At 38.1% G+C, this 19601-nt stretch overlaps 1 protein-coding gene across 1 annotated transcript in view; it reads left to right on the top strand.

Annotated features, from left to right (window-relative positions):
- Nucleotides 1-1433: 1433 nt before the first annotated feature.
- The window catches only part of MCCC2 (methylcrotonoyl-CoA carboxylase 2 (beta)), a 31877-nt gene continuing 13709 nt past the window's right edge, over nt 1434-19601 (top strand). Inside the window, exons 1-9 of the mRNA XM_008941051.1 lie at nt 1434-1481; nt 2564-2630; nt 6918-7002; nt 7276-7377; nt 7916-8043; nt 8649-8761; nt 12662-12775; nt 18422-18486; nt 19391-19490. Of these exons, the coding sequence (XP_008939299.1) occupies nt 1434-1481; nt 2564-2630; nt 6918-7002; nt 7276-7377; nt 7916-8043; nt 8649-8761; nt 12662-12775; nt 18422-18486; nt 19391-19490 (822 nt within the window). The remainder of the gene's footprint in view (nt 1482-2563; nt 2631-6917; nt 7003-7275; nt 7378-7915; nt 8044-8648; nt 8762-12661; nt 12776-18421; nt 18487-19390; nt 19491-19601) is intronic.

Below are 19601 nucleotides of genomic sequence, written 5' to 3'. Positions count from 1 at the left end.
TGAGGTCCCTGCTGTGAGGCACTTCACCATCTGAAATAAAAGTCATGGGGAGAACAACAGTGCAAACACAAGAAGGATAAGGATGTGTGATGAGGGTCTTGCTGTCTTTATCCAATGTTTGCCTTTCTGGCTGTGGATTTAGCTGGACAGGCTGGCCTTCATAATGTAAACTGTCTTTCAAACCAGACAGGTAAAAATGTAATTTAAAAATGAGTGAGTCTGAATTCTGGAAAATACAGGAAAATCTATGAAAAGATTGCAAGGACTACCTCTTACAGCTGCTTCACTTGTGTAGCAGTAATTCAGTTAGCTTGTGTAGTAGTTGTAGGATTAGTCTGTAGATTGCCTCTTGATTTTGCTGTAAAGTTAGTAGAAGCCCTCAGGTTAACAGCAGAAATTCATAGAAACTTCCTGTGCAATGGCCAGTTCACAGAACTGTGCCACTTCACTGGCCTTTTTGTCATTAATTAATGAAGTACCCACAAAGCTATGATAGAACTAGCACCTTTGATTCTGAGAGGAGCCTTTTCTGTGTGTATTCAAAACCTACAGTAAGACTTCAAGCCAAATTTTCCTTAGTTGTTGATGGACAATCTAATAAACAAGCCTGTTATTGTGATTGCTGTGGGCTTTTAATTTCCTTAGCCATTTTTAGCTGCTGTTCATTTTTTCCTATGTTAAAGGTGAATTTTTAAGCTCAGTACTGTGTACAAAAGGTGAGTGTTTTTATAGAAGACAGGCTGATTGAGCAAGCAGAAACAGCAAAAACATTTTCTGTGTAAAGCTTAGAAATGAGCCACATGGACAAGCCGAACACACATACAGAATAAAACTGGATGTTGTGACAGCTGCAGGTTTTTAAAATTAAGGAATTAAAATAGCTGGTTTACAGATTTTTACTGGGGAAAAAGTTAACTTGGAAACAGAGTCTTCTGGAAAGAATTGAAAGGAGGTTTTATTCTCTTCAGTGCTGCATGTGGTTGTGTAGCTACAGTTACTGCCCATAGTTTCTTGTAGGAGCAGCGGAGTCAAGTTAACAAGGTGTGGCTTGTTTTGTTCTCATTTTTGAGGATGTGAGTGATAAAAAGGGCAGTAGGTCATTGCCGTGTTATTTCATAGATTCAGAGAAATAAAGCTGTAGAGGTAGGTGTTGGAGCTGTGCTGTTTTCAGGTGTGGAGAGGAGTGATTTCAGAAGAAGTAGATTTAAAGGGGAGTGACGTGGTTGTACTGATACTTGGAAGGGAGGGAGGAGGTGCAGAAGTCCGGTGACCTCCTGTGTCCCCAAAGGACACAGTTAGGGGGCTGGAAGGTAGCACTGTGCATCAGAGAGGCTTCAATAACTGAGATTGGTATCTCGAGATGCATCAGGTGTCAGCCTGCAACTGAGTGTTACAAAATCAGTACATTATTGCAGGTGGCACCTTGTTAGAATATGGAGAACCCTTCCCAAGAGCCAAAAGAGGCAGAGGAGTTGGACTTGGTGTTTCAGCATGTCACCTGGATCCTGCAGGATGACCTCTGAATGTTGACCTTATGTATTAAGTGTGTTATTTAAGCTGATTTTCTTTTGAAAGCCTGCCTATGCAGCTGAAACAGTTTGAATGCAAGGTGCCTGTGTACACGTTTTTATTTTCTTGCTTTGCATCTTGATGTCTTTCAGTGGCTAAGACAGAGCTGAACAAACTTAACTGCGAGACTTGAGGCTTCTGGGGGAAACCTTAATTCTGAGTGCTCAAGTCCAAATAAAGAGTCACCAGATTGTTTTTCCTGTCAAAGCAGACTCTAATGTCTTCTAAATGAGAATTAGACAAGGCAATATGATGGTTTTATGCAGCGGTTATTATGTTCTTTTATTACAGTTACACTTTCCAAAGAGGTAGCACAGCTCTTAATATGTCTGAAAAAAAAAGTTGGACTCATACCTTTTAATTCCTAAGAAATTACTAAAAAATGCTGTAATGAACACACAAGTTTTTGGATGATTCTGATAGAGATGGTGAGTTAAGCACTGGATCACTCATATTCGAAACTAAGGGGGATGTTGGCAAGAAGAGCAAACCTCTTAATTTTTAAAAGCTTTGTTTTATCTTTACATTCTACCTAAATAATAAGAAAGTAAAAAATGTTTACCAAATTCTGTTTGGCCTGGATCATCCATCCTTCAATATGAGAGACATAGCAGCACTTAATTTGAATCCACGTGATTTTTTTTTACAAAATTAGATTAAGAAAGCAAACCAACCTATAACAAAAAAATTAACAAAACATGAAAAATAGCAATTCAACCCTGTAAAGACTAATTCTGGTTTTTTTTATTAAATTTGGAACTAGTCTTTTACAATCATCACACAGCAGTTTTTGTGAACATGTTTATTAAATGTCTTGGGATGCTTCAGGAAAGCAAACAGACAGAAGTACTATTCTTTTAAAGACAATACAGAGACAGTATTTAATCAGATGAAATGAAATTTGGAAGAGAAATGTATCTCATCCTTTCTGCATTTTTAAAAAGCTAATTCTGTCAACTCTTGATTAAACTATGCTGTTCTGTTCCTCACACAGGAAAACTATGAGCGAATGAAAGCACTGGTAACGGAACTCCAAAAGCAAGCAGAAAAAATCAGATTAGGTAAGCACAATAGTCTGGATTTTAGAACACTGTAGTCCAAAAACCAGGTCTGTTCATTGGACTTTTTTCCCCCCTATAGCTGGATGCTAATTATCTGTTCATCCAGATATAATGTATTTGCTGGATTATAGCAGTCATACTGAAAATGTTGCTCCTCTGGTTAAGTCTAGATTTACCATCTTCAGTCAGTTGAAAATCGTAAAAGGTTTGTGTACAAGATAAATTGGTTCAAAATTTGAGGGATTTTTAAAGTAAGTCAGGCTAGCTACGGAAAACATCTGTACCATTAGCACTTTTTGTTTATCATAGTGTATTTATCTAGTTAACATTTTTGTGTGTGTGCCATTTGAATAATCAGAGCAATATCCTAATGCCAGCGATTCCTTAAAGTACTGGACACAGACATAAATGAAAGCAAAGCTGATTTAGTCAAAGAGAACATTAATTTCATTGCCAGGGAGGAAAAAAGTAAGCAAGTAGTGAAAACTGCATATTTTAACTTGGGTAATTTTTAATCAGTTAAGATCTTAGTAGTCAATAGAATGTATGTTTCTAATGGCAATATTTCTTAACACAGATAAGATTATTAATGAAAGGTTTTTGCTGATACACTTTCCACTTCACTCGCTTCCTTGCTTCACACACTGCTGCCTGCCTTCGTATCAAATCGGTTTGGCTAACGTGCTTCTGTTCCAGTCGTATGTTAGTCTCCTCACACAGAGAAGAAAGGGTTTCCAAAGACCCTAGCTGTAGTTGTGCTGGCAAACAAAAGCAAGCCTGTAATAGTTTAAGGGACTGTAATCTGTGTTTCGTCTTCTTGACTGGTTATGCTACCTGAATTAATTACAGTTAACTGTAATTAATGGGGTTGATAAAATTAAAATGGTTTATAAATGCTTAACTGTGCTTCCAGCAGTTGAGCATGCAGCTTTAATCCTCCCCATCTTGCATCCTTCACTGTTTTTTATATAACATGGTTTCTTTCACAGCTGTGGCACAGAGCACAGTTAAGAGTTTGTGCATGGTGTTTATTCTTGGTTCCTATGAAACAAGGCTCTAGGGTTTCATGAGGAGGTGCTGAAAACCCATGGACTACCTCTGTCTTTTCTGGGTGTAGAGACTGTTCAGCAATTTCCTACATGGCTCATGAGCTAATGATCATGGCCTTCTTCACTGCTGCACATTTTCCTGCTCTTGCCCATTACATGACAAAAGGACAAGAACATGTCTCTCCTCTTTCCCCCATCTCAGGGAGCTCTGTCAGGATGGCAATACACTGAGAGTGGCATCGAATGAGACTGCTTTGCCTATCACTTAAGTATTTGAGAAGGGTTTGGTACTTATGTTGAATACTTTTAGAGGATAAATGCAACAACTTTTTCCTTGTAAGAGCTGTCTTTCAGAGGATGAGCTCTTGCTTAAGGTCTTTGTCAGGAATACTTCATTCTTTATCTGTTACCTCAGTAGGTAGGGCTTTTGTGACCCATATCCCATTCTACTAATCTCTGGCTGTGCAACAGGAAGATGGTCCTTGCCCCAGAGAATGTACAGGCAATGATAAATTACAATAGATGGGTTTCTGATAGCAAGCACAAGAAGCAACTGAGATACTTTACTGGCAGCAGTCATAGCACATCAGCAGTCACAGTGAAGTTTTTATAGATGTTCCTGTAAGGAGAAAATATCAGATTTAAAATTAAATGCCTCCAAGTCTGTTCCATTATAAGGGGCACTGCTTCTCACAGTCTGCAGAGTGGAGGCTGATGCAGGGTAGAGCAACTGTCTGATCCTGGAAGCAAAGCATTTAACAGAGTGCCTACAGGGCCAGGACGATGAGCATTTCCTGTGAGTGTGTGAAGAGGAGGAGTGCACAGAAATTTCAAAAGCCACAAGGTGGAAAATTATTTTTGCAGAATCACTCTGCATATAAATGAGAAAGGCAAGATGGAGGTCAGAGGAAATGTTGTAGTTACTATGGAATCATGGAGTAACAGGTTGGAAGGAACTTCAAGGATCATGTAGTCCAACTTGTCTTGTCAAAAGCATGTTCTAAACAAGATGTCCCAGCACGTTGTCCAGTTGAATCTTAAAAGTGTTTGTCTTTGAGGAATCCACTGGGGAGATTATTACAATGGCTAATTGTTCTCATTGTGAAAAATTTTCCTCATGTCCAATTGGAATGTGCCCAGGGGTAGCTTGTAACCCATTACACCTCATCTTTTCCATGTGGCTATTTGTAAAAAGAGAGTCTCCATCTTCTTTGTAGCCACCCTTTAAAAACTGGAACATGACCTCACCCTAAGCCTGCCTTCCTCAAGGCTGACCACACCCGATTCTCTCAGTCTTTCCTTATATGGCAGCTTCTTAGTCCTTGGATCACCTCTGTGGCCTTTCTCTGGACCCTCTCCAACCTGCCCACATCTTTTTTTGCATAGTGAAGACCAAAACTGAATACAGTATTCCAGGTGTGGCCTGACCAGCACTGAGTAGAGTGGGATAATTACTTCTTCATCTCTGCTGATGATGCCCTTGTTGATGCATCCCAGCATCCTGCTGTCTATCTTTGCCACAGCATCACAGCATTCACTCCTACTGAGCTTGTTGTCCACCCCCAGTCCCTTTCTGGAAAGCTGCTCCCCAGCTGGGTGAATCCCAGCCAATGCTATACTCCCAAATTATGTTTTCCCAGGGGCAAGACCTTACACTTTTGCTTACTTCATAAAATTCTTGTTAGCCCACTCCTCCAGCCTCCTGCTCCTCAAGCTCTTCCTGCAGGCTGGCTCTGCCTTCCAGAGTGTCCACTTCTCCACTCAGTTTGGTGTTGCCAGCAAACTTCATCGAGGTGCACTTCATGCCATCATCCAGATTACTTGCAAAGGCACTAAACAGCATTGGACCCAATACCAACCCCTGGGGCAGCCCCACTTGTGCCAGGTCACCAGTTTGAAAAGGAGCTATTTACCACCACCCTCTGGGTGCAGCCTGTCAGATTCACACCCACCCCAGGGACCACTTGTCTAGGCTGTAACACACCAGTTTCTGCAGGAGGAGGCTGTGGGGAGCCATACTAAAAGCTCTGGAGAAATTCAGGTAGGCAGCATCCACAGCTTGCCCTGTGTCACAGTTTGCCCTTGGTGAGTCCGTGCTGGCTTTCCCCAGTCAGGTGCTTAATTTTGTTTGTGATAGCCCCCAGGAGAATTTGTTCTGTAAATTTTGCAGGGACTGAGGTAAAGTCTTATGGCCTGTAATTTCCTAGATGTGGAATCAGGATGTGGGATGTAGAGAACTTCAATAAGAGTATTGGCTTTGTGGGTGGATATGAGAGGTTGTATCTTAAGAAACTCATACAGAAAGAATTTATAAGATTTAAACTTAGGTTGAATATACAGAGATAATGAACAGGCTGAATCAGAAATAAATTGTGGGCTTTCTGGCATGCCTAACAGGTAGGAAATGATGTGCAATAGTGATCAAGGAAGGAGGTGAGAGAAAGGGCTTGAAAAGGAAGGCTTAAAAGCTCTATTTCAGTGATGCTTAGGTGACAAAGAAATCTTCAAGTCTCAGGAGAAATGTTAGCAAAATACCACCCTCTTTATTTTGGACAGGGGAGACAATTTCAGAGTAATGAGGTGGATCAGTGATCTGTCTACATAGAGAGACAGTGTTTGTATAAGCTCTTGGAAACAGGCTGAGATGTGTCAACAAATCTTAAGTATTGAATGACACGAAGATCTGGAGAGCAAAAGATATGATTTAGGCTGACCTTGAGTAAAAGGTTGAAATGAAGCAAAAATAAATTTTATATTAAATTTGGTTTGTCTGAACTCTGCTTACAGTCTTGGAGTGATCCAGGGAAATGAATCCAGATTGTGCAGAGTCTTTCAAGACTGGATTCAGCACAGTTATTTTGAAGCGATTTTGGGAGTAGTATTTTTTGTAGTTCTTAAATGCTGCGCTTTTGTCTGTGTGTTTGTTTTCAGCCCTTCTGTTCATTGCCCAGCAGTGGGGAAAAGTTTCAGAAGGCTATGTTTATTACAATCTTTACCTCAAGACTAAATATAAAAAATGAGGGTGGGAAATGGAGTAGCTTCTAAAAAGCAAGCATTTTTATCAATACCTTATATCTGTTTGAAGTGGAAAACATTATTTATTAAGCTTATTAATAAGGCACATACTTAAAAATCTGGGAACTCATCAGTGCTTTCATTGTAAGTTTTAATATAACTGATGATTTATGTGTGATACTATTTACTATTTACTATGTGTGAATTTACTATTGTATCACAGGAGGTGGAGAAAAAGCTCGTAAGCTTCACGTATCAAGAGGAAAGCTGTTACCCAGAGAGAGAATTGACAGGCTTATTGATCCTGGGTATGTACTTTCTTTTTTTAAAAAACACTTCAAGTTCTATTTTGCAGATAAGTACTGCAACAGGCTTGTTTTCTCTTTCCATAAACACAGCTGAAATTTTACAGCAGTGTTCTTTGTAATACTCATCTCCTTAAAAACAAACAAACAAAGAAAGAAAAACCTACAAACAAACAAACAACACACTCATTTTGAAAAATGTAACTTTTGAGTGAGATTCAGTGGCAAATATGATCAATCCCTTTTTTAAATTGTGTTACATTTGTCGTTATTCAGGTCTCCGTTCTTGGAGTTCTCCCAGTTTGCAGGTTACCAGTTGTATGGTAATGAAGAGGTGCCAGCAGGAGGGATTATCACGGGCATTGGACGAGTATCTGGGTGAGAGATACCAGTGATCTACATTATTGATGATATAAGAAGGAAGAAGGTATAATTTTGTTCAGTTTTCAGTATTAAGCTATTAGCAGTTCTAGTGTTTTGTTTGACGTCCAAAAAATCAACAAATTTGGCATCTTAATTTCTGCAGTCTTAGCTAAAAGGGAGTGATTTTTATATATATTTTTTAATGAGTGTATACTGTATTAGAGCAGAACACACATAGAGTTTCTGATGTCTGATGATAGAAAGAGATAAATGCATCAGTACTAGGCCTAGAATTAGCTTTGGTCACTAAAAGAGCCTCCAAGACTATTGTTGAAATTAAATATGATGCCACACAGCCTTATTTTAGGGATTCAAGGGGCTCTAAAATGAGACATCATAGTACTGAGACTGTTGTTAGTGTGTCTTCGAGGGAATGCAGAGGAGGGTGGCTCTTCTTGAGCAGCAGGGCTTCAAAAGAACTTGGCGTGTTGCAGTTCTTAACAAGCATACTTACTCATTCAAAATATTTTTCTATCTCATTAACTTACTTTAGAGTGGAATGCTTGATTGTTGCTAATGATGCAACTGTCAAAGGTGGTACCTATTATCCCATCACTGTTAAGAAACATTTACGTGCTCAAGAAATTGCAATGCAAAATCATCTCCCCTGCCTATATTTGGGTAAGTCCTGCTGCAGAAATAGCAAGTGCTCTTTGTTAGGGCAGCTCTGGATCTCTAGATAAGACAGTACTTTAAAAAATTAGGCTAACCAAAGGTATGCATTGTAGACACACATCTTTAAATACATTTTCATTAATAGTGTGTTACCTCTAGATATTGGTGACGGGTCTTGATCATAAGCTTCTCAGCACTCTCTTCTGCCCTGCTGTGGGGCTGGGTTCATAAGATACAGATACAACCATGCCACAGTGTCACTTCTTTCTTATTCCTTTCTGTCATGCTTAAGCTTCATTCCCTTGGATGGATTTCCTGTAGCCTCATTCAGTCTTTATTCAAAGTACAGTTTAAAAGAAAAATGTTTCATTGCGTTTTGATGAATCTTGTAGCTGCATGAGAGAAAACACCAAAGAAATAAGAAAAGTTTCAGTGCCAAAAGTGTCAATAGTAGTTTGGATCAAGAGATTCACAGAAATACATACAGTGTTAGTGGTATGTGTTAGTGTTATGAAGTGCTGTATATTTTAAGTAAGATGTATATACTTTACCCACAACTTAAGTATGTAACACTGTTCAAAGACATGTTGGCATGTTTTCATTCACTCTAGTTGATTCAGGAGGAGCAAATTTACCTCGCCAAGCAGAAGTATTTCCAGATCGAGATCATTTTGGGCGTATTTTCTATAATCAAGCAGTCATGTCCTCACAAGGAATTCCACAGGTAATTTGCTTTTACTTAAGAATGAAATGTACTAATTAGCTTTTATGGTCGCTGCCTTTGTCTGGTTTCAAGGCTTGTACCCATGCTTTGTTTTTGATGGCACTGTGTTGTGCTGACCTGATGACCCAGTCTGGGGATTGGAGGCACTGTAAACACAGTAACTGTCCACAAAAAGTCATTATGGTTTTGAAGAAGCTGTCTCTTTTCTTGGCCTTAGTGTTAATAACATGACCTACCTGCCTCTTATTTTGGAGTAGGAGAAAAAGGGACTTGACAACATGGCATATGTGGCCATGTGAGGAAGCACTAGGAAGTCTCTTGGAGTGGTTCCATATCAGTGTTGTAAAGGTGAGGACCCCTTTGTGGTGGCTAGTAAATGAGACAGACTTTCTACAAACAGGGGTATGCATATATTTATATACCATTTTATACACTGATGTGCTGCTGTGTGATAAAACTGCCTTGACAGTAAGGTTATTTTCTAATGTATTAATGATGCATAAAATTACTGTTAGTCACAGTTGCTGGATTTAGAAGTGGTTTTGTGTCATGGGTGTTTCAGGAGTGCATTGAGGTTAGTTTTTTGACGCAGATGGTGTGCTAGGGGAGGTCCACTTCTGGATCTATTACTCATGAAGAATGTAGAATTGTTTGAGGATGTGATTGCTCATGACAGCCTTGGCTGCAGTGAAAGTGGAGGGCAGTGTATAAGGTCCCAATGGAAGTGAGGAGGGCAGGTAGCAGGATAAAGACCCTGGACTTCAGAAGGGTAGTCTTAGGCATGGTAAGGGAATTGTCAGCAGGGACCTGTGAGAGGCTGCCAGGGAAGGTGGAGGAGTCCAAGGTCTTTGAAGATAACCTCCTCCAAATAATGGAACACTCCAGGAGCGCAGAGAGACAGATTGTTTTCTACAGAGCTTCTGCTGTCAACTCCCAGCCTCTTCATATGGTTGTGTAGCCCTGTCATATACCTGCCTTATAATCCCCTTTGCAGGCCAAAGGTTTCAAGCTTACTTAGCTGTTCTTCCTGCACAAAGTGTTCCATACCTTTGATCGTCCTCATTTGTCATGTGTAAACCTTTTCCCAGGTCTCATTATATCTTTTTTGAGATGAAGGATCCAGACTGGACTACTCAGTATGTCAACTAACAATGGAGATTGTGTGCATACATACACACAATAGCATAATTATATAGACTATTCTCTTTTCTGTTTCTTTGCCAATGGTTCCTAATGTCTTTGATTTTTTTGACTGCAGGTCAGTGAGCTGGTGTTTTCACTTGAAATTATCTAATAACTTCTCTTGAAGTTATCTTAATTTGTCTCCTCCTTACATGGCAGATGTGGGCTTTGAATGATTTCTGGGAAAACCATATTTGTTGCCATGATACCTCTTTGGCACGTTTTGGAAGCAAGTCAGAGTTCAAATCTTCAACCATCTTTTCCTCTACCAGAGAATCCTGAAATCCATTGCCTCCAGAGAAATCAAAGGCTGAAGATTCCAACATACTAAAACTCTTTAAATAACTTTTGCAGGTCTTTTCTTTCCAACAATAGAAGTGGAGTACTTGTGGTAATTAGTTAGGTCTCCAGAGGAAAAGCACCATTTTGTTAGAGCAAAAATATTTGAGAAAAAAGGCCATTTACAAGCTGACCATCCTGCACGGTCACTGATAGGTCTAGGTTGTAATTCAGATTTATACATGTAAATAAAATGGGACCCACCATTCTTATGGAAAGGCAGGTGACCAAGGAGACAGTTACAGGGCTGTTTTGCTGAATTAACTTTTTAGGAGAAGTTTAGGTAAACATTTTTGCAAGAGACCCCAACCTTTATCTGGTATGTGAGTATGGATTTTTAGATGTTATGTTGAAGATGAATGTATAAACCAAGTTTAGAAGGCTGAAATTATTGATGCTAGGCAAGACCTTCCTGGAAATACCTGCCCCTAAGGTCATGCTGGTGTTTACTTGAACATCTTGAAACAACTGAATTGTACTGCAAAGTTCCTTATACAGTTGAGTTTGTTTTTATTTTGATTGCCATATGGTGTTGTGTTGGGTAGCATTATACTCATATACAATAAAAACTAAGTGTAGGAAAGATTTTCTTTCCAATAAAACACATTTTGTTGGACATGACACTGATGAAAAGTTTAAATTTCTTAGTATTACACTGATAAAAATTTACCTCTCTTAAAATATTTATGAAAGAAAAAAAATGTGTATTTATGGGAAAAAAATGTTTTACTGAAGTGCTTCCTTCATTTAAAAGGCATGATACGGGTGTATTTTGTTTGTGAGATGTTTCTATCTTTTGTTTCATTTCAAAAAGGCACTGTTAACAATCTGTGAACCTGTTATTCATTCTGTGCTAACAGGTTGTGGTAGCTAGTCATCTTCCTGTCAGAGAGGGTCTTGGGTTAGCAAATGGTGTTAGGAAATTGTGCTCCTTCTGATGTCCATCTGGTTAATTCTTCTGACTTGGGAGGCTGGATGTTGTTAGTTTTCTACCTGCTGTTCTTTGTTGTGGCCTACCTGAAGGTCTGTTTCATCATTTCATCAGGCCTTCTCAATTTTACACTTAAAATGCTTGCCCTCTTTTTCCCTTTTTTTTTTTTTTTTTAGTTGCCTATGGTGATTTTAATTTCCCCCTCCACTTTTACCTGTGACTAATTTATTATACTCCTACTGCAGCTTTAAATTGTGTTAATGTCTGTATGGCTGTGTATGGCTGTGAATCAGAAACCTGTGAATAGCTTCTTGTTAGCTGCTTCCTAAACTCACTCACACTCCTGTGCCACGTGGATGCGGCAGGGAGCTGATCACTGGGTATGAAATACTGCTTGTGCATTCAGAACAGCTGATTTTTACTAAGATTTTGACTAATCTCCTGTGCAATAATTCCTAGAATGAAGTCGGGAAGTAGCACATTAGTTGGGAATTTGAGACTGTGCTATTTGACAGGTTGATTTTAGTTTTTCCAACACATAGATGTGCCAGTTTTTGTACTGGAAGAAGTAACACCTGAATTAAAGTTTAAATGCAGAGACATTTTTCAGCATGAGCATGATAAAATTAAGAGTAGGAAGAACCCACAAATCCTGGGGGAAAAACTTAAATTAACATCTCTCCGATTTTCTCCCATTTCTAGAGGCTCATGTTGTCTTTTTATGTACTAGGAGATATTTATTAAATGTACAACAGAAACTTCTTCTACAGAAACTTCACTTTCATGACCATGTGCTGCTGCAGTATTTATCATGTCTGGGGTCCAGTCAGTTTCGTAAAATTGTCACCAAAATACTACTGGTAGAAAATGTTCATTGGGCAGATGATCATCTTAAAATCAGGCCTAAGGATGAATCAGAAATTCTTCTTGCTAAAGCCTGTCGTGAGATACTCAACAGGCCTTGGAGGGGCAGAGTTAATGGTTATTCTGTTGAAGAGCCAAAGTTACATACTAGCAGATGTGACAAATTTTCTTCAAAGGGTGCTAACATTGGTGATATTACACCAATAAGCAACAACTGAAGATCTGAAATATCAGGAGTAGCCTCTAGGTTTCAACCTTTTACTCTTCATTGGTAAAAACAAATCTCGTGGTAGAACAAGCATCTTTTCAGACCTTTCACATATATAGCTTATGGTGCTTCATATATGAATTTTCCTGCAGGGTGGCCTGAAGTTTAAAAGATCATTGAAAACTAGAGAGATTCCTTATTTTTTTAAGAAAAGCTAAAGCATAACAAAAAGATAGCTCTGTCAGTTAACAGTGGTCTTGCACTGCTGTCCCAGAACCTGTGTTAAAATCGGTACAACATATCATAGTAGCATGTGCATTTGCTGTTTTTAAGGGTTGGACAATTCATTAACTTATGTTTTTTGTTTTCCTGGTAGATAGCAGTAGTAATGGGATCCTGTACAGCAGGAGGAGCATATGTACCTGCGATGGCTGATGAAAGTATTATTGTGGGCAAACAGGGAACAATATTCTTGGGAGGGCCACCGCTGGTAAGGATACTGAAGTTTCTGGTAACGTAGCCTCCAAAAAGTCTTTGCTCCTGATAAGTGTACTGCTTAAGCTGTTGAGATATTTCTTGATGAGATAATTCCAGATATTCTGTAGATGAGTTTGCATTTTAAAATATACCTGAATATTTATATCCTAAATTAAATCTTTTCTATCTGTTAAAGGTGTATATGTAAATCAGACTTTGTTAAAGTATTTTTTCAGTGCTGCTTTTTGATTGCTGTGCAAAAGATTTGTTGTATAAATAATAGTTATTATTTAGAATGTAAAATTATAAAAATGCTCACTGTATTTAATTATGTAGTCTCTAGTTTTGACTTGAAAAAAAGATAAAAAAAAGAAACCAAGGATGTATATTATATCTCAGAGTCAAGATCAGAGAACATCAGAAACAGGACTGATCTGCTGTATTTTATGTGAGATTAGAAACAAAGGAGATGCACCTATGATGGTGTTTGTCATTAATTCCTTACTTTCTTAGTGAGGAAATTGTTTCTAAGGAAATGGACCTGAAGAACTCCCATGAGTTAAAACTTGCTTTATTGTGGAACTTGTAGTGAAATTTGTGACTGTGCAAAATATTGCAGTGTAAGACAACTGTAAAATTAAAGTAGCTTGGCTCCAACAGGAAGGGGAGTGCTTGAGTGTGGTTTATTTTTTTAAAAAACAGCTATTTTTTAAAGAAATAGCTCTGTGTTCTAGTGTAGATTTGGCTTTATACCAATACAAGATTATTTTACTTAACAAACTTTACAAACTTTATGAGAAGAAAGGAATTTCCAGTAGTAAATGCTATGCTTAGCAGAGCTAACAGGTAGGGCAGCACCCAGCACAGCTATTCTTGTCTCAGTGTAGTCTGACTGGATAAGCTAGCTTTTTGAAAACAGTCAAATATTTATGTCATTGAACAGACTGGTCTGAGGCAGCACATTGGCTCTGGTTTGGTTTCAATCTTTTGGGAACATTGAGGTGTTGTTCCTGTGACAAAGCCAAGTGCAAATACAGTGTCTCTCAGAAGTCCTTCCAACCTGAACTGGATGGAGAGATCACTTTGTAGCAGCACTGTTAGTGGAGATACTGCTCCACTCCATTCCTGTGGGGAGTCTGCTGGAAGTCACTTCCTTCTACCACCTAGGGTACTCAGGAAATGTAACAGATCCCATAAACTATGGGAAGACGACCACTGGCAGATGTTTTTGTTGTTGACTGGCTCCTGAGGCATGATTGTGCTAATTTCCTTTAAAGCGTGAAGAATTTGCCTCCGATGCCGTTCAGTGCTTCCGTGTGTAGCACTGCTCTCATTTCCCCACTATGTTTTTGCATTTCATTCTTTTAGTTTACTTAAGGGTGGTTTGTTTTCCCCCACTGTGTCATCTTGATACTAAAAGTAGATTTAGCATTTTCTACCATTTTTACTTCAAAAGTTCAATGTAGGTACTAAATTCTTGTGCAGCTTAAAAAAAAAAAAAAGAACAAACCAATCACAAAAAAGTCTTACCCTGTATGCAGACATACTTTTCTAGGGCTGGTAAATGCTAATTAGTGTTCCAGGACATTTCAAATAAATCCAGAATGTAACTGACATATCAAAAGCAGTGGGTTCACACACATTTAACTACAAGGATACTTTGTTGACTACCAAAATAAAATAACACATCTAGCTTGAAGTATTTTATTATTTTGGTGGAGGCTTTCTAAGCTGACAGGAACAACAAAGTAATCACCAAAAGCAGATGAAGCATAATAGCTTTAGTAGAGTCATTCATAGCAACTATGTCATTGGTAATTTATTTACTGCTCATTATAACTCTGGAATTGTCTGTTGGAATTTCTTTGGCACTAATTGTTTCACATGTCTTACCTAAGTCTCTGTTCTCTTTTATCTTGTGTTAGTCTCTTTCAGCTTGTTGTTTATAACTAAACAAAGACAAAACCTCAAAATTAAGCAATTTGCTGTGAATTTATCACCGTAATTTAGATATTAGGAGTTTCTTGGTGAAAGGTAGCATAAATATGAACGAAAATATTAGTTGAGTGAGTAACATTGAATGATTCATACATCTCTTTATTGAGTTATGGAAATTAGAATGAAAGAAATTAATTTTTACATCAGTGTGATACTAACTTGGTTATTGTGTTACAAATAACTGCCCTGGTTGCAGGAACACCTGAGCTATCTAAGTACAAACCCTTTCCAAGTCCAACACGGTTACTGGCTTATAGCCAGTAGCATATAAAGTGGCAGTACTACCTCCAGGGCTTGCTTAGCTTCAGAGTAATTTTTTTCAGAAGCTCAACTAGTAAATCTGACAGCTCTGAACAAACTCAGTGCTTCTGACATGGCATTTCCATTGGCAAAAGTGCTGGGGAGAGCTGTGCACATTGAGTGGTTCTGCTTGGAGCTGTGTTAGAGCTGGAAAAATTCATCAGGCCCTGCAAGATCTCTTGGATGCACTGAGTAATGTGTCCTGGAGTACATGCTCAAAGCCAGTTTCCATCAAGATCCAGCATTAAGGAGGTACAAACACAGCTGAAAAAGAGGGAACAAGGCTCTCTTGTTCTAAGAGGTAATCATTTAACACTGCAAGGGAATTTAGGTCATAGGTGTGTATCACTGAGATGTAGCACAAGGCTTTTGCCAGAGCATGCAGCTGAAAAAGGGTGGCCTCAGTTAGATCTCAAAAGGAAGACTTGGCTATGCAAGTCAGTGACTTCAAGGATGTTGTGGAGTTAGAAAGTATGAAAACTTTTCACTGCTTCCAGAAGAAAATTTCACAACCATCCTCCAATTTAATTTGTTCTTTAGCAACCTTCAGATGTAATGATCCTTATCCTTGGGTGTATAGATCAAACTTTAATATCCCTACATGTCTGCTTTTCTGTTTGGTAGAGCTTTTCATATTCCACTGAAAATATTTTACTTGCCTTTCTCTAAGCATCAAAATTACTTCAGACTCCCATAGAAACTTCCATTCCATGTTGTAGCAGATATTGTAGCTGTTATTGTGTGTGCTTTCTTCCCCAAAATGTCTTTCCTATATGAAGAAAATTGGATTGTCTTTTATCGCTCAACTGCCTAAAACAAAACATCCTAAGGAAGCAAAAGAAAATCCCTGGTGTTAGTTATAATTAGTTTTGGGATGTGTTTGCTAAAAAGTAGTGAATTGCAGGTACAACCCAAAGTCTGAAGTGCAAGTTTCCTTGACCTTCTTGTTAGAAGGGTGAGGAGTAATGACTTCAGGAACAGATAAATCCCAATAATAAGAGAAATGTCACAGTAGTCGTAATATCTAGGGTCATTCTTCTGCACTCCTCCAAGCTGAATCTGTGTTCTCAGCCTTAGCAGTGCTGTGTCGTAGCTCAGGATGCCATGCTGACCTGGGCCTGTAGGCTTCTCCATCCCATTCTAGAAACATCCAATTCCTTCTTCCCCAGGGAAAATTTCCTACTTTCTGTACTAAGCAGTGGAGGAAAGTCTGGCAAAAAGGGATAAGTTTGTCAAATTCATGTATGTTTATAATCTGGGGACTCATCTACACATGAGCCTGATCTGTTGTGGGAAATGCACGTTTTATCTAAAGTTTGTGTTCGTTTCTCCGATAATTGCTGGATGAAGTAGCTTGAACAGGGTTTTTTTTTTAAAATCTCCACATATCTTGTAAAGGCTTTATTTGCAGTCTATTAGAATTTAATGAACTTTAAGAAAGTTAGTGCTATTTAAAGTATGGTTTGCAGAATGCTCTGTTGCACTGCAGTACCTGGGATGCTGATGGAGCAAGTAATCCTGGAAGCCATTTCCAAATACACTGTGGACAAGAATGTGGCTGCAAGTAGTCAGCATGTATTTACTGTGGGGAGATCAGGTCTGATCAAACCTCTGTTCTGGAATGACTGGCCCAGTGTAATCAGAGGGAGCAGTGAATGTTGTTTACATTGACTTTGACAAGGCTTTTGACACTGTAACATCTTCAACTAGCGAAGTGTGGACTGGGTAAATGTGAGGTGAGGTGGTCTGAGAACTGGCTACACTGCTGGACTCAAGCTGGAGGTCTGTCACTGCTGGTGTGCCCCACAGGTTAGTACTGGGACCAGTATTGTTTAACATCTTCACTGATGACCCAGACAATGGTCCGAAGTTCACTGTCAGCAGATCTGCAGATGATAAAACCTGTGAGGAGTGATTAATAGATTTCTGCACTTAGAGAAATCAGTGCTCTATTCAGGTTTTTCAAAATTCTGCAGTAGTCACAGAATCACATTATAACTGCATACTGTGTCATACCTGTAGAGAGAGATGTATAGAATTATTTCATAGAATCATACAGTCATTTATGTTGGAAAAGATCCTTAGGATCATCAAGTTCAACCATTAGCCCAGCACTGCCATGTCATCACTAAACCATGTCCCTAAGTGCCACATCTGCGGACTTTTAAATGCGGGGATGGTGACTCTGCCACTTCTTGGGCAGCCTGGGCCAGCGCTTGACAACTTTTTCAGTGAAGAAAATTTCCTAATTTCTCTTAGAAGTAGGTTCCTCTGTTTCTGATTAATGAAGACTCAATTATGTCTCCAACAGAAACTTTTAATTAGTGCCAGAATACACACCTTTATGGTACATAGGTAGCTATGCAAATTTAAAAGCAAAAATCCTACTAGTGAAATATCTATACTTAGTTTTACAAGCTAGACAGTTTGAAAGTGTTTGTATATAAATAGATATTTAGATAATTAGTGTGCATCACTTTGAGGCATGAAACTTGGAAACTGAAATTTGTTTTGTGGTAGTGATGGTAGTTTTATCTTCCTTGGTCCCTCTCTACTCTCTGTGCATGATGAATAATGGTTTCACCAGCTTGCAAAGAATCCTTTTCAAAGCAGTTAGAGTGGAGATGCATCAAGACCTTTTTTTTTACCATACAGTAAATGATAGTGCTCTATTTTTAGGAGGAGTTCACTTTTCCAAATTACCCTGTCAGGTCTGAGATTTGACAGATGTAGGATTTAGGTTATGCATTCCACGTGTTTTTATGGAGACATCATTTTTATCCAGTTTTATGATATGCTTTTAAAAATAAAATTATTAGTAGTAAGTTATTGTGTGTTTAATGCAATATGTAGAAAATAAAAACAGCTTATGATTGTTTTATGGTTAATATTTAAATAAGTAAGTTAAAATTCACATCATTAGTTTGTGTAGGAAAAGCAAAGTCAAAGAACACTAAGTTTCAGCTGGGGTATTGTTTCTTTGAAACAATTCAGGAAAGTAGCATGTTTGAAATTGCTTGTAAAATGCTAAAAATAATTCTGTGAAAATGTGTGTTTGTAAATCTAAAGGATGCAAAAGTGTACACTAATACTGGTCACAGCAATAAATGCAACCGTAATTGGAGAATCTGTCTCCAATAAAAACTACATAATGTTAGAATAAGGATACAACGAGAAATTAAGTAATGTTGACAAGATTCTTTGTTGTCACATTTTAAGTCCTGTGAGGGAGAGTACCTGGGGAAATATTAGTGAAGAAGCATTTTGCAAAAGTATCTTTTATTGCTGTAACTAAGCCAGTATAAATACTAATGTAAGACAAGGTTCAACTCTTAAGCTCACTTTCCTTTTCTTGTGGTAGGTCAAAGCAGCTACAGGTGAAGAGGTATCTGCAGAAGATCTTGGAGGGGCACATCTTCACTGCAGGTGTGAAGAAATACTTTCCCAGCATTAATTCTTCTGTCCTTCAGACTTCACTACATTTAGATCTTCTTAATACATTTAGGTTTTGAAAATCAAGATTTTCTGTGTCCTCATCTGCTGATAATGAATCTTTTTATTAAGAGTAGCATAGTTACCTTAAGTTACTGCAGTTAGGATTTTGTTCCTTCACTTACTACTTTAAAATACTTACATGTCTGATGTACTACAGCATGATGCATAACATAGAGGACTGTTCTATGCTGTTTAATATTGAGCATTAGCAGGGTAATATACATTGAGAAAGAAAAGGTATTTTGCAGAGAGCATCTTTCTTAGAATGCACCACAAACATGAAAATAAAATGTGGGGTTTGTAGGAGAATAGTTGTTATCAAAACGAAGAATTCTACACACGTTCTAGGTCTACAGTGAATAGTAAAGAAAGGTATTACTGTGCAACAAATGCTTAATTGTTACTTCAATTTCCTGAAGTGAATAATTCTTTTTAAGGGCAGATGATCATATTTCTGTAAACACAGGCCTTCTTAATAATTTCTTAAGGGCCGTTCATATTTCTGTAAACATAAATTTTCTTCATAATTTCAACTGAATTGCAATTTCCATTTGAACAATGTTTGTCATCTTTTATATTGCCATTTAGGTTTTCTGCTTCCTTGAGTCATTGTTTTATGTCATGTCTGATAACTTGAATGTACTGTTGTAAGGAAAATTTGAAGCATGGGTTTTATTTTGAAAGTAATTTCATAACAAATCATGGCAAGCTGTATTGCAGCATCTATATTTTATAGGTAAATGTAAAACTTCTGAAGTTTTAGAAGTTTTTAAAACATGACATTTTCTTTGTCAGATTTTTTTTAAGTCTTCATATTGGTATTATTTATATACAGAAAATCTGGTGTAACAGATCATTATGCTTTGGATGACAATCATGCACTTCATCTAGCAAGGAAAATTGTAAGAAGCTTAAATCTCCAAAAGAAAATAGATGTAAGTATATAGAATCTGAAAACTCTACATTGTTTAAAATAGGAATGCTTTTCTTTGCCTGATTTATACAGCACATATTGTTCTTGTCCTTAAAGATTATAGTATTGTTTC

This window comes from Merops nubicus, unplaced genomic scaffold (genome assembly GCF_000691845.1).
Source record: "Merops nubicus isolate BGI_N331 unplaced genomic scaffold, ASM69184v1 scaffold33665, whole genome shotgun sequence".
NCBI classification, from domain to species: domain Eukaryota; kingdom Metazoa; phylum Chordata; class Aves; order Coraciiformes; family Meropidae; genus Merops; species Merops nubicus.
This window is presented reverse-complemented; position numbering and strand designations above follow the sequence as displayed.